The 13,091-nt window shown below is 35.7% G+C and overlaps 2 protein-coding genes across 5 annotated transcripts; one reads left to right on the top strand and one right to left on the bottom strand.

Annotated features, from left to right (window-relative positions):
• The first annotated feature begins 474 nt into the window (after positions 1 to 474).
• LOC108337827 (protein RADIALIS-like 3) lies at positions 475 to 2,202 on the top strand. The gene is made up of 2 exons (XM_017574425.2): positions 475 to 999; positions 1,946 to 2,202. Exons 1-2 carry the CDS (start codon positions 728 to 730, stop codon positions 1,971 to 1,973), a joined length of 300 nt encoding a protein of 99 aa, XP_017429914.1. The 5' UTR covers positions 475 to 727; the 3' UTR covers positions 1,974 to 2,202.
• A 734-nt stretch (positions 2,203 to 2,936) lies between these two features.
• On the bottom strand, positions 2,937 to 11,887 carry LOC108338066 (pumilio homolog 1). Of its 4 annotated transcripts, none has more exons than XM_017574739.2 (9): positions 10,858 to 11,887; positions 8,282 to 9,780; positions 8,059 to 8,200; positions 7,777 to 7,884; positions 5,703 to 5,915; positions 5,489 to 5,599; positions 4,959 to 5,153; positions 3,804 to 3,978; positions 2,937 to 3,381 (listed from the first exon to the last, which is right to left on the bottom strand). In XM_017574739.2, the coding sequence occupies exons 1-9, from the start codon at positions 11,446 to 11,448 to the stop codon at positions 3,335 to 3,337; spliced, it is 3,081 nt and encodes a 1,026-aa protein (XP_017430228.2). In that variant the 5' UTR covers positions 11,449 to 11,887; the 3' UTR covers positions 2,937 to 3,334. The 4 variants fall into 4 exon arrangements, with proteins under 4 accessions (XP_017430228.2, XP_017430227.2, XP_052735945.1 ...); XM_017574738.2 differs by having other exon boundaries at positions 8,282 to 9,783; positions 10,858 to 11,886; XM_052879985.1 differs by lacking the exon at positions 10,858 to 11,887 and adding an exon at positions 10,586 to 10,746 and having other exon boundaries at positions 8,282 to 9,783.
• Between the last annotated feature and the right edge of the window lie 1,204 nt (positions 11,888 to 13,091).

Below are 13,091 nucleotides of genomic sequence, written 5' to 3' on the forward strand. Positions count from 1 at the left end.
CAAAATAGTTAATTTTAATTATTTAAAAAAAAAGTTAATACAAATCATCCAATAGTCTCAGAGATGTGGAGAAGTTCGGCATAAAAATTAAAAATTAAAAAAGAAAAAAGAAAATCTCCATCCCACCTTATACTTGGGTAGATTTTAGCTTTCCTCTTTAACAATGGATCAATGAACTGACACTCCAAAAACCCATCTTTGAAGTGACTGATAATTTTTTCCCACAACTTTTTTTAATTTGAGAAAATTGTTTTTAATACCATTTGACAATTTATTTTTAAGGGTATTTTGTTAAAAAAAAGTTGTTAGGTATTAAAATAATATTCTCCTTAATTTAATTTAATGTTTCATGATTATCTAGAAACCTTATATACAAAAATGATTAAAGGAAAGAATACAAGAATATTTTATAGTGAAGCTAAACCCTTTATCTCATCTGATTAACAAGTTCCCAACACAACACAAGAGAACACATAGACATAGAGAAAGATTGAAAACTATGTAGAACACAAGTAAATTTGTGAAAAGTGTTTTGTGTATCACAAGACTCAAGCTGTATGTTGTCCCACTCTACATTTAGAGGTCACATCTAGGCATCATCCACCAATCCTTTCACCTTTTCATAAACATTGCATACACCATTCCAACCCCATCTTCACTTAATTCTCTTTTTCTATTTCCCAATCGCATGCAAACATACCCTGATTAACCTTCCTTCCTTCCACTCATGGCTTCAACCTCCCACAACACCACCAACAAGGATAACTCTTCTTCTTGGACACGTATGCAGAACAAGCAATTCGAAAGCGCACTTGCTTTCTACGATCAAGACACCCCAGATCGCTGGCAGAACATAGCCAGAATACTTGGTGATAAATCTGTTGAGGAAGTTAAGAAACACTATGAAATCCTTGTCGAAGACCTTAGGCATATAGAGTCTGGTCGTGTTCCAATCCCCAGTTACAAGTCCACTCATGATCAACGTAATCATCAAGAGAGGTAAAACCATCGTTTGCCTTCACAGTTTTTCTTTCATCAAATTTCTGTTTTTTTTCTTCTTGCTGTTCTGTCTTTCCCCTCATGCACATGCAATGCTTACCTCCTTTTCTTCTCTCATTCATGAACTTTTCATTAAGCATCCATTTTTAATAAATAAAACAACAAAGGGAAACTAATTCTCTTTTTTCTTACCAACTAAAATCAACCTATTCACAAGTTAGAATTAGATTATATATTAATTAATTACAGAAAAGTTATTTAAACATAACTTTACTACAAGTCAACATGGTATCACCACTGCTGATTGTCTGATTTTATGGACAGGTTGTTTTTTGACACTCAACAAAATTTCCCACACTCTTTATATCTACTATTTTATTATTTAATCTCTTTTTTCTTTTGCAAAAATTAACTTTTTTTAATGATCAAAATGATGTTAAAAGAGCATCTTTATATATATATATATATATATATATATATATATATATATATATATATATATATATATATATATATATATATATATATATGTGTGTGTGTGTGTGTGTGTGTGTGTAGCAACATAAAAGACCTGCGCAGAATTGTGGTGGATAGAATTACTGTGGATTGTTCAAGGTTTTAAATTTTTAAGATCTTATATTCTTAGTGATGGTATGGTACACATATATATAAGACAATACTTTTATTTTTCTTCCATTATTTTCAAAGCTTTATTTTAAAGAATTGATGAAAACAAAACAGGGTGAAAATAAGTTATAAATAGACTAAATTCTTTGTAATGCTAATATAAAGTTTTTTTCAGTATTAATTAAAACTTACTCTAGATATGAAATTTAATTGGATAAAGATATATAAAAAAAATTACATTATGAATGTTGGGGTTTTAGGCATAATGCATGATGATATGTGTTCTTTGTTCATTAACACAATGTAGCTTAAATGGCAGGCCTCTAAAGTATCTTAATCAGCAGTGAATTGACCAAGTCAACTCAAGTCTCTATAGCCACTAAAGTTGGAACAACACAGAATGCAAGACCAAACATTCTTCTTCTTCTGTTTTCCTTGTTTATGTCCAACAAACATCCAACACTTTACTTCTCTTTACAGTTCAGATACTATGTGAACAATATGACATATTTGATAGTGTTTGGTTTCTGTTTTCAAGATCATTTAAAAAGAAAAGAAATAAGTTTGATGGAGACAGATTGGGAATTTCCCTCTTTTGTTTCACATTGCAAGGAAAAAAGTAACCTAAATGCCAAAGGAGATGTGCTCTCAAAAGTTGTTACAGATCCAATGTTTCATCTCCACAACATTGTGTTCTGTGATATTATATCATTTATATATCAACGCAAACAGGTCGCCAGAAAATGAAGCAAGCTTTGAAACGTTTGAAACAGTGGTATCTTTTACACATATATTTCAGATTAAATAATTTAAATTAATATATTTGCTTTTTGCAAACAAGTTTCGAGAAATGTTTATCCAAGTGATGATGAAAATTTCTGTCAACAATTTAAATAGTAAGCTAAACGGTTAGAGAAAGTAAGAGGTCAATTATTTGTTTAATTCACGAGCTTACCTACTGAGTACTGAAGAGATGCTTGTAGTTATTTCTTCTTGACATTAAGAACAATTGTAATTTTAAAGGTTACATAAACCATAGTTTGAACTTCTCCCAGAAACGAAAAGAGACTGCTTTAACAGTCATTTCAATTATTAAAGTATAATAAAAACAAGCTCCGAACTGATTTGATTATGAAAACCACACAATCTGATTGTTGAAATGGAGAACTCATACAAAGATAACATATTCAAAACATAGCTAACTTTGGTGCAAAACCGGAGACACAATGCAGTAGATTAGAATTGAAGAAAATTATCATAAAAACAAGAGAAGGAAGTGAGAAGAAAAATTGAAGCAAGAGGAAAAAATGTGGAGGGACAGAAGAAAAGGTTAACATAGGGCAAAAAGTAAAGCCTCATATGTCAAAACATTTGGTGATCCCGAATACAAGGACTCTGATAACCTAGTAAAATTTGTACAGTCATCACCTCCATTTACAACATGAAAACTAGCTCATAAATAATATTATATATCCCTGCCGCATGAGAGAGAATCAGGCAGGGCAAGGCCATTAACAGTACCAAGCCCGAGCTTCAGCCTCGGCTAACCTGATTCTAGCTGTATTATCCTCACACTAACAAATGTACAATTTCAAGTACAACTAATTATTACTTCACTACCTGAATACAGACAGGGCCATTAGCAATACCACATGTGAAAAGAAAAAAGAGCAGGTGCTTCTATTATCCTCAGTTAGCTGTACATTCTCTATACCATCTGTGCAGGATTTAGAGTCAAAATACTAATCCTCCTCTCTGCATACCACACAAAATTGAGGTTAATTACACACAATCAAATAACATCTAAAGATAGATAATACACAATGCAGAATGTCATTAAATTATGTGAAATCAATTCATTAAATAGAAGTGCACTGAGAAGCCGAAGCCTCTATTTTAGACATCCTTCGGCAAGTGAAAGTAATTCATCTTGTTTGCATACAGTAATTAATGATAGACTCATCAATTGTAAAACACTACCAGACGTGATATATCACCCCTACTTCATATGGTAGTTGATTGAATAAAAAGTTTGTACAAGAATACCAAACCTCACGGTTGAATAACTTTTTTTAAACAGAAGTTTATATATATATATATATACACACAGGCAAATTTTTGTAAAGAAAAAAATGTCGCTTTAGTCCAAAAAAGTAAATTTGAGATAGAGAATATACCCCCAGCAGCAACCAATTTCTCTACACGGGCAACAATGTGCTTCCCATAGGTATACTTCTTCAAGGCATTCAGGTGAACCTTTATTCGATTAAGGATTAGCTCAAGCTGCTGGTCATCACAGGTTTCCAGCACTTTCTGTACAACGTAGTTTGCAAACTGATCCTTCATCATAATCTAAAAACATACAGGCAATATATGAGAAAAGTAGATAAATGACTAAACGACACAAAAGATCAATTAATATTAAATAACAAAATGACAGAACAAAACTTAATTTTTAGAATAAGACCAACCTGGAACATGAGAAACCATCATTTTATTGAGTACAAGACTAAACTAGTGAACCAAACTGGTACGTCGACTAATGTTTAAATCAAGACCATAAATTGACAAATAAAAGTGGGCCCTGGAAGCGGATTTTCGTTCAAGGCAAGTACTTTCAAAGCTTAATTTAATATGTCGAGTGTATGATTGTACATTGCATTAATAACTCCACATCACCATGGATAAAGAAGTGAGGAAGGAATTTAGGATGTAAAAGCATAGAACAAATTATTAGGGGAAGGTGGACATTAAGAAAAGGGTATATTAACATGACATTTTAGAAACATGTAATGTTTAAAGGGGGAGGAGGGACATGTCCTACTCTTGGCACCACCACCAACCCTCCTCCGCCCCTATCCTTTTGGCATTTCGCAAAAATAGAACTACCAATGACATCTCAGACAGCAACATATTTTCATAGACGATGGTGGAGGGGTAAAGCTATAAAGCAAATCAGCTAACGGGAGTCTTTAATAAGGTAGAAAATAGGGAGGCCTAATTTGTAGTGCGATGGATCTTTCATGAAGAAAAAGGTGAAGTAGCACACTCTGACAAGAACAAGAGGGGCTAGTAAACACCTGAACCTATGAATTGCTTCAGCAATCCAAACTAATTTCATACGAAGCTTATTTCCTTAAACTCCTAACAACCAGAACAATGAAAAACCTTACTGAATAAAATAAATGATAAAATGGACAGAGTGAAAAAGGGCAAGGATATTCAAAATAGTATATAATACTTCCAGCTCTACTTTCAGCAGGAGATAAGGAAAGATTGCTAAAAGAAGCATAACACATGACAAAAGATCTGTACATAGTTCATGCACAAACCTGCAGGGGTTCGTTTTCATAAGTGGAACCAAGCATCTCATTCACAAGGACTTGACGCTCGGCAGGTGTTCCAAAGGTAAGGCACTTTTCTATAACATTAGAGGCAAACTTCTGCTGGCTCATCTGCACTATTTGCCCAGTTAATTCTTTGATTATAGCTGAGCGTTCATAAGGTTTGCCATGTTCCAGCACATGCTGCAAATTTTAACCAAGCATCAAAAAAATTGAATTGAAGGCAATGACTGAAATCTAAAGAGATAATTCAAAAGAAGTCATCAGACAAGAATGCATAGCAGAAGTCTGTAGGTAATTTGGGTGCTTAATTGCTAAAATCTGTCAGTTTGTTGTGAGACAGAAAAGAAAGAACTCAGATTTCCTATAAATAAGAGATAGAAAGACAGGAGTGTCTTGTCATTTGAGAGAATTGGGGTCTTTGAGCATAGGAAGGTGCAGACCTTCAAATTTGAGAACAAAATCACAAATTGTGACCACCGGATAATAAGCAAAAACCAAAATGAAATGCAACAAACCTGCACAACATAATTTCCATATTGGTCTTGAGCTAACATACACACAGATTGCAAAATTTCATCCATCATAATCTGTTGTGTTTTTGTATCATGGCAGTACTCCAAGACTCTCTGCACATTTGAAATATGACTAGTTTAGAACTATGATGTTGATCTTACAAACTAGCAATCCAGCTATATTTTTTACACAAATGCATGAGAGGCAACAGTTAACCTGTATAACGCGGCAACCATAAGGATGAGTTGACAATGTCACAACCTGATCATAAAACGTTGAAACAATAAAATGGATTGCATCCTCTGGTACACATTCAATACATTTCTGGATGACATGATTTCCATTTTGATCACGCACACAACGCATGATATGACCATCCAACTCTGTAACCATTTTAGTCTGCTGATCCATGTCAACAACTTCAATAGCCTACAGAATTTAAAAGAAAAAAACAAAATGAATAACTCTTGAGTTTACCATCAACTCACACAAATCACAACAGCACCCTAAATTCAAAGCATTAATAACAAGACAATATCAGTTTCACACAAAAAATAAGCAATTACATATTGTTGTAAATAACAATTAAATAGGATAAAAAATATTCTCAATATCTCCCATAGTAATTAAGAAAAACTAATTTTAGTTTTTATCCCTTTTTAAAGTTTGGTTATTACAAATAGAGATGATGAGAATGTAATTCGAATAATTGATATCAATAAAATAATTCTTTAGTTTTCAACTTGGTATCAGAGTCTATCCTAACGAGATTTGTTGGATCTATCGTGTCATCTTTATAAAACTGTCAATGGAGCACCACAAATATAAAAAAAAACAAGTAAATAACACCCAATATATCTTTCTCACTTAAAACCTCATAGACAGTCAAGTCAACAAAACTATTAGAAAAGAAACCATAGCTTTCCTGACATTAAGATGATGAAAAAATAATTAGAAGACTTAGGTTGCTCTCAAACACACACTCCAACCCATGAAGTAAAATGGGAAATGTTGGGGAAAAACATACCTGCCAAGATAAATCAAATAAAAATAAAAGTAGAGCTCGTTGTGATTATTCAACAGGGTGCCCAGACAACCCTTCAACATGGTATCTCTCATTAACAAGAAAGCAAGTGTAAAGGCAGTTCTAGTAACAGTTTGTGTGATACCAGGATGACGTGTTCCTAGCCTTTCCAGATAGTATCTAACAGTGAAAAGCATTACTCTTCTCAGCAAATTTTGGCACAACAACATATAGTCATCCCTTGGATAGGCACAGTAGCCCACCTCTGAATTGTAGCAAAATCATGGAATAACAGCTATACCAAAGGTACCAGATACCATATGAATAACTTATAACAAAAGTTCAAAGCTCAAAAAGCACTATAACGGTTATACATTCGCCGTTACTATTTCAACATTAATAATCCTTTAAAGTTTTGTATCGTAAATTAATAAAAACAATAAAGGAAGTTCCAATACATTTAAAACAAAATCACCATTCACATTAGTCAGAATGTTTTGAACAATGTATAGCACTGATAGTAATAACAAGTCTTAAAAGCACAACCAAACAAACCACGAATAAAAAGAAAGGAGTTATTACTTATGACTATTACTAAAGTGAGACAACATTGCCAATTACCAACAGAAAAGGACAATGATATCTTCTTTCAGAATAGGTTCATTTTCCACTGGGAAAAAAAGATTGTCTATGGAGTGCCCTGAGCATAGTAAGGAATCAAATTTAAATGTATTAAATGAAAAGTAAAACAATTATTATATAAAATTCAGAAAATAGCTAATGCTTCCATCTTTAAGCAAATAGAAGCATTTAATGGTGGGTATTACAAGCTAGTTAACCGATAGTATTAGTTCATAAAACCTTAGATAACAGTATCATCTCTACAAAAGGGATATAGCTTCTTTAAGAAGCTGCAGATGAAACACAACCAAACACCAATGGCAGGTCTTGGCTGGGAAACAGGCTGGGTTGATTGGAAAATCCCAACCCAAGGCAGGAGCAGACCAAAAGACGTAGATTTTGCCCACATTACAATGTGGCAGCTGTTGCAGCCACAATTTTACTGCAATCACAACAACTATCATTGTGATAACCAAATGTGATACTATGCCTAACTGTTGAGGGCAAGAACTGTAACAGCATGACTGATTACCGCATAACAAACTTCAATCCAACACTTTAAACAACAGAATTCGTATAATGAAAAATAAAACACAATATAATTATGTAAACAGTAATAAGGTAGATAAATTGATATGCGCGGACCTTCTGGATAACCCGACAGCCATACATTTGCAGACTCAGGGTCAGCACATGACCCGTAAGCTGATCAGCCAGTTCCCTTATCTGTGCAGCTGTTCCATGTTCAAAAAACTAAACACGAATTGCACTTTGTTAGACATGTATACAATGAATTCATAGTTTTTTGCTTTAAATAATGAATTTGATACCCATCTGAACATAACAAGTATGAAAAAAATATATTATACAAGTTGACAATTGAAATAAAGCGAGATTCTATATATAGCAAAGAAAATATCAAAGTACCTTCTGAATCACATAATTACCGAAGACATCAGTCATTAGAGAAAGTGCTTGTGGCATGATTTCATGGAAAACCATGTTTTTCTCTTCCATCGAGGCTGTCTCAAGTTTCTGTTGTATAAATCGGCTTCCATACTGATCAGCACTGTTTAAGAAAGAACATGAAAACATGTTAGCTAAATATTAAATCTGAAGAAGCAAACCAAAGTACATCACCAGTATGTACCTGAATTCAACAACATGCCCAGCAATTTCTGAAAGTTCAAAACATTTGGTCTTATTACTTTTGAACTCATCAAGCAAGGAAGATGCAAAATTCTCTTCTAAGCTACCAACTGTGTCTGAATGCCAAGCTCCCATGAAACCCCCTACTACATTCCTCATCCCAGACAAACGCATATTTCGTTCACTTTGGTTCATTGGACTACCCGGTCCATAGAAGGAGTTAGGGAAAAGGGAACCAGCCAGTGGGCTTCCTGGATATGATGTGGCCAGACCATATGAAGGATTTCCAAAAGAATTAGGGCTCAGGGTAGCTGATTTACCAAGGTATGGAACATTGAAATGTGAATTTTGGGGAGTAATCAAAGACTCAACATAAGCTTTTTGGAGGCCAAGTAAATCTGTGCATTCCCTATTTATCACTGATTCCTTAAGTGCAGCAATCTGTGCAGCAGAAGCAACATCCCCCGATCTCAGATACTGAAGATACAAAGGGTCCATCAAAGGCAACTGTTGATTGCTACCGGCAGCATGACTTCCAAGCCTGCTAGAATTTTGTAATTCAGTTGCAGCCAATAAAGGTCCTAAAGTTACACCTCTTCCCAGTGCTATAGAGTCCATAGCATTCAATCCTAGTGCAGATGCAGCAACAACAGCATTTTCGAAGAAAGGAGGCAAATTCCCACTCCCAAGCTGGCCTGCCATCATAGATGGTGATGGAGGATTAACACTATATCCATTCATGCCATAGTTTGGATATGAGATATCTTCAACATTCTGATAGTGAGCAGGTGAACTACCTCTGCTCCTAAAAGTTGCTGCAGAATGTCCTTTCAAATGCGTGTTAAGAGAAATTCCACCAGCCTTGTGGGGTTCTAGCTGTTCATCTGCATACCCTGACGATTTATTCAGATCCAATCCAAAACTGCTGACTTTATTCACTTTTAAATGGGATTGGGTAGCAGAATGACGTTGAAAAGCCAAGGAATCAGGACTGTTTAAGTAAGGCTGCTGTTTAAAACTGTGAGTATAATCTTCACTGTGCCTAGATGACTGGGAATATTTTTCATCATCTATTATATCTTTTGTGGATAAATTTATACCAGCTAAAGCAGACGCCAGATCTGCAGACTCGTTTAAATTAGATGAGACAGCATTGAGTAAATTTTGACCGTTAGAACTTTTTTTATCAGCTGAAGTGGACCTGCCATCACCAATGGGTGGAAGGCAAGGACTAGCAGCTCTTGGTAGAAGCTGAGAGTCAGGGGTGCTACTCCTTGATAGGGAGGCACCTAAGGCGGAAGCATAGGTTTGAGGTCCCGAACCAACAAAATTTTGGGCAGCAGATATGCCCAGCTTATTTCCACCAGACCGCAGGGCATTCAGTTCTTGATGCACATAAGCAGCATGGGTTTCAGATTTTTCAGCAATGTCATCAAATAAATTACTGCTAGGTAGATTATGAGGGTGCTTAGATCCAGATGATGCATTATTTATTTCATCCTGCTGAGAAAGTATGGCAACAAACATCAGAGACAATGCAACGACATAATATCATAATACAAGTTATGATAACCACACATAATAACATCATATTACAAAACTAACTAATAAAGAAAAAATTTTAAATTTCAAGCTCACACAATTGCAAATCCACAACATTAAGCCACAACTAGAAACTGAAAGGTTAGTCAGCCAAAACAAAATTGGAATGATCAAAGCAAACCAAAAATATGTAATAAAGGTAGAGTGACTCAATAGTCAACAACAGCATCCAACTGAAACAGAAATAAGAGGAACTACTATCGAAAAATTAATCAATTTACAATCCACAAATTCCATTGCAAATCACTACATCTCAGCTTAATCAAGAAAGAATACTGGCTCACTCAACACTAGGAGATGTTGAGGAGGAGAAAGAGGTTTAAGACCAGGAAAATTCTTTATTTTTTAAAAAAAATCTCTAATTTAATAATTCATTAAATAAATGACCTCTGAAATCCAACTCTCAACCAAAGCCAATGAATCTATCAATGAACCCTCTTGGATTTAGACCAATTATTTGGGCTGAGTTGCCTGTCTATCCTTGAACCAACCTAATTCCAAAGCTGGGATACTGAGCTCAAAATGTAGTTGACCATGTTTGCAGTTTGTGAATAATCCAAGCATTGGTTACTAAGCTCAAAATGTAATTGAATGCTGACAGTTTATGAATAATCCAACCCCTAGGGAAAAAAGAACAAGACACGATCACAAAATTGGTTTGTCCATGCCACAAAGCCATTGGTAGAACACACTGTTGAATGACCTGACCATGGAGAATCTCAAGAGGTTCACTTCTGATGGTTCTTCCACATAGCCAGAAACAGTGATACATTGCTTTCCATCCTATAAACACAAACTCACTCACACACACATACGCACACACACAAACATTTTTACCTTCAATTAGAGAAGCAACAAACCATCAATAACCAAAACAACTAAACTAAAACAACACGCATATGAACATTAGAGAAAAAAAACATAATAGACATTCAATACTTAAATTACAATTTACAAACATAACAAAACTCTCACCTGAAACAGTTCTGCAATGCTCTTCTGCCTACTCCCTAGGCCTAATGCCGGCAACCCCATCAACCCATCCTCACCACTCCATTCCGGACCGCCTTTGCGGTGCTTCAAACCACCCTCCTCCTTCACACCAAACCCAGCAGGGTGCACAGAAAACAAAGGGTTGTTATCACCCCCTTCAATTACACCATCATCACTGGTCATCCTCCTATCCCCAACACCGCCCACCTTAGAACCACCTCTCAACCGCTGCACGAACCGCCAGTCCTCCTTGGAGGCCAGTGGAGGCGGCAAACGCGGGTTCAGATTCACATTAGAGTAATAATAATTGGCGTAATTGGGATCAGCCCGAAGCTCCTCCTCGCTCCCAAAACCCCTCCTGCCACCATAACCAGGCGCAGCCGGAGACCCTTCAAACAACCCTCCCACAGCCGTCAATGACCCCTCCACAGTCGGAGGGGCCGACCCACTTCGCAACCTAGCGAGTTCCCTCTCTCTCAGAACCCCCAAATCTTCGCCTGCATATTCACCGTTCTTCAACATCGATCGAATTGCCACATCAGATATCATCTTACCGTAACTGTCACTCACCATTACACCGCACAGAAAAGTTTTACTCCAACAAAACAAACAAATACATACAATAACTCAACCAAAAAAACTCAAAACTGGTTTGAAACTGTTCTAGTCTGAACAGTTGCAATCCAAAACCCCAAAAATACAAGGTTTGTTTTTTCTCTTATATTTGGGTTACAGGCTTCAGTACCCAGAGTTATGAGAGTTGAATAGAGAAAAAAGCTTCAACTTTATTGGTGAGTTTTGTGATTATTTTGTTATGTGGGAATCAAAACGAGGATCGGGCTTCAGAGTGAAGAGAACGAACGCGGAGGATCGAAGATGTGTTGGTCCATGTTAGAAGCTAAACAGAAACAGTGGTGAGACTGCGAGTGTGAAGATGGTGGCAGTGATAAGTACGAGAGTTTGTCCTTCTCCAACCGTTTGATCCAAGATTGACGGTGCTGATTAATTGCTTCAAGATTTGTTATTACACCCTTCTAGGGTTTGTAGTATATGTTATATTTGTATTAAGCACCCACTTTGTTTTTTTCCTTCTAACATAAACCGTGTGAATTTATAAAACATTATCCTCAGTTCGATCCTCAGACAGTGGAGAATCATATCTTAAGTATTAGTATTTGATTTAGTAAAAAAAACATACATTACCATAAGATTATGATATAGATGATAAAAAAATTCAAATATTTATGATATTTTACATGCATATTTATACTTCAAATTCTGTTAGAACCATTAAAAATCCACTCAAGATTCGTTTTAGTAGAGTTCACATGTCAAGAGGGGGCTCGATAATCAGATGGCGGAAGGCAGGTGTTAGCAGCTGAGCGGACGTTCGTTTTGAAGTTGGAAGAAAAACTCTAAGTTTTCAAACTTCACGCTACTCTCTGCATGCAACCTTCTTTTCCAGAATTCTGAAATCTCCTCCTTCTCTCTAAATCTCCTTCATCTTCTCTCTAAGAAATCCTCATCGTTTCTTACTCCGATCATCACTCAGGCATCATTTCCTCTCTCCCACTGTCAAGAGCTTTTGATTGAACCGATCGGTTTGTGAAGCTGAGCTGGTAAGTTCTTCTCTTCACTCAGCCGTGCGATTTTCTGGACATGCAAACCAAGTTTTGGTTTCATGTGTTGTTTACTTTCTAAAATTTGTAGTTCTGATAGTGTTTTGATTTTACTTGGTTTAGTTTTGGAGAATTGTTGAGCGTTGAGGGTAGAAGGACTTGTAGTGGTGTGAACTGTATTCTGCCTCTGTGAACGTTCGGTCACGCTCAGAGGTAAGGGAAGCTCATATAATTTGATTTGTATGTTTGTTTGGATTGTATATACGTTCGTTGAATTGACTGAATTAATATGAAATATGATTGTTGCTATGTTTTGATTGTATGAAGTATGGAAATTTACTATGATATGAATGTATGAAATTATGAAGATAAATGTTGAGAAATGAGTTGAGATAAATAATTCTAAGTATGAAATTCCCTATGATAATGTATGTTTGTTACTGAATGGTCTTTGACCGTTCGGTTTTTCTCGGGGACTCGTTTGGAACTAGATTCTTTCATTTGGAAGGAATTTATGTTGAGGACGAGCGTCTTCGTCTAGTACAATTTGTTTACAAGCGTTCCACCAAGGATATCCTTTCCTTGGTATTTTAATAT

This window comes from Vigna angularis, chromosome 7 (assembly GCF_016808095.1).
Source record: "Vigna angularis cultivar LongXiaoDou No.4 chromosome 7, ASM1680809v1, whole genome shotgun sequence".
Lineage (NCBI taxonomy): Eukaryota > Viridiplantae > Streptophyta > Magnoliopsida > Fabales > Fabaceae > Vigna > Vigna angularis.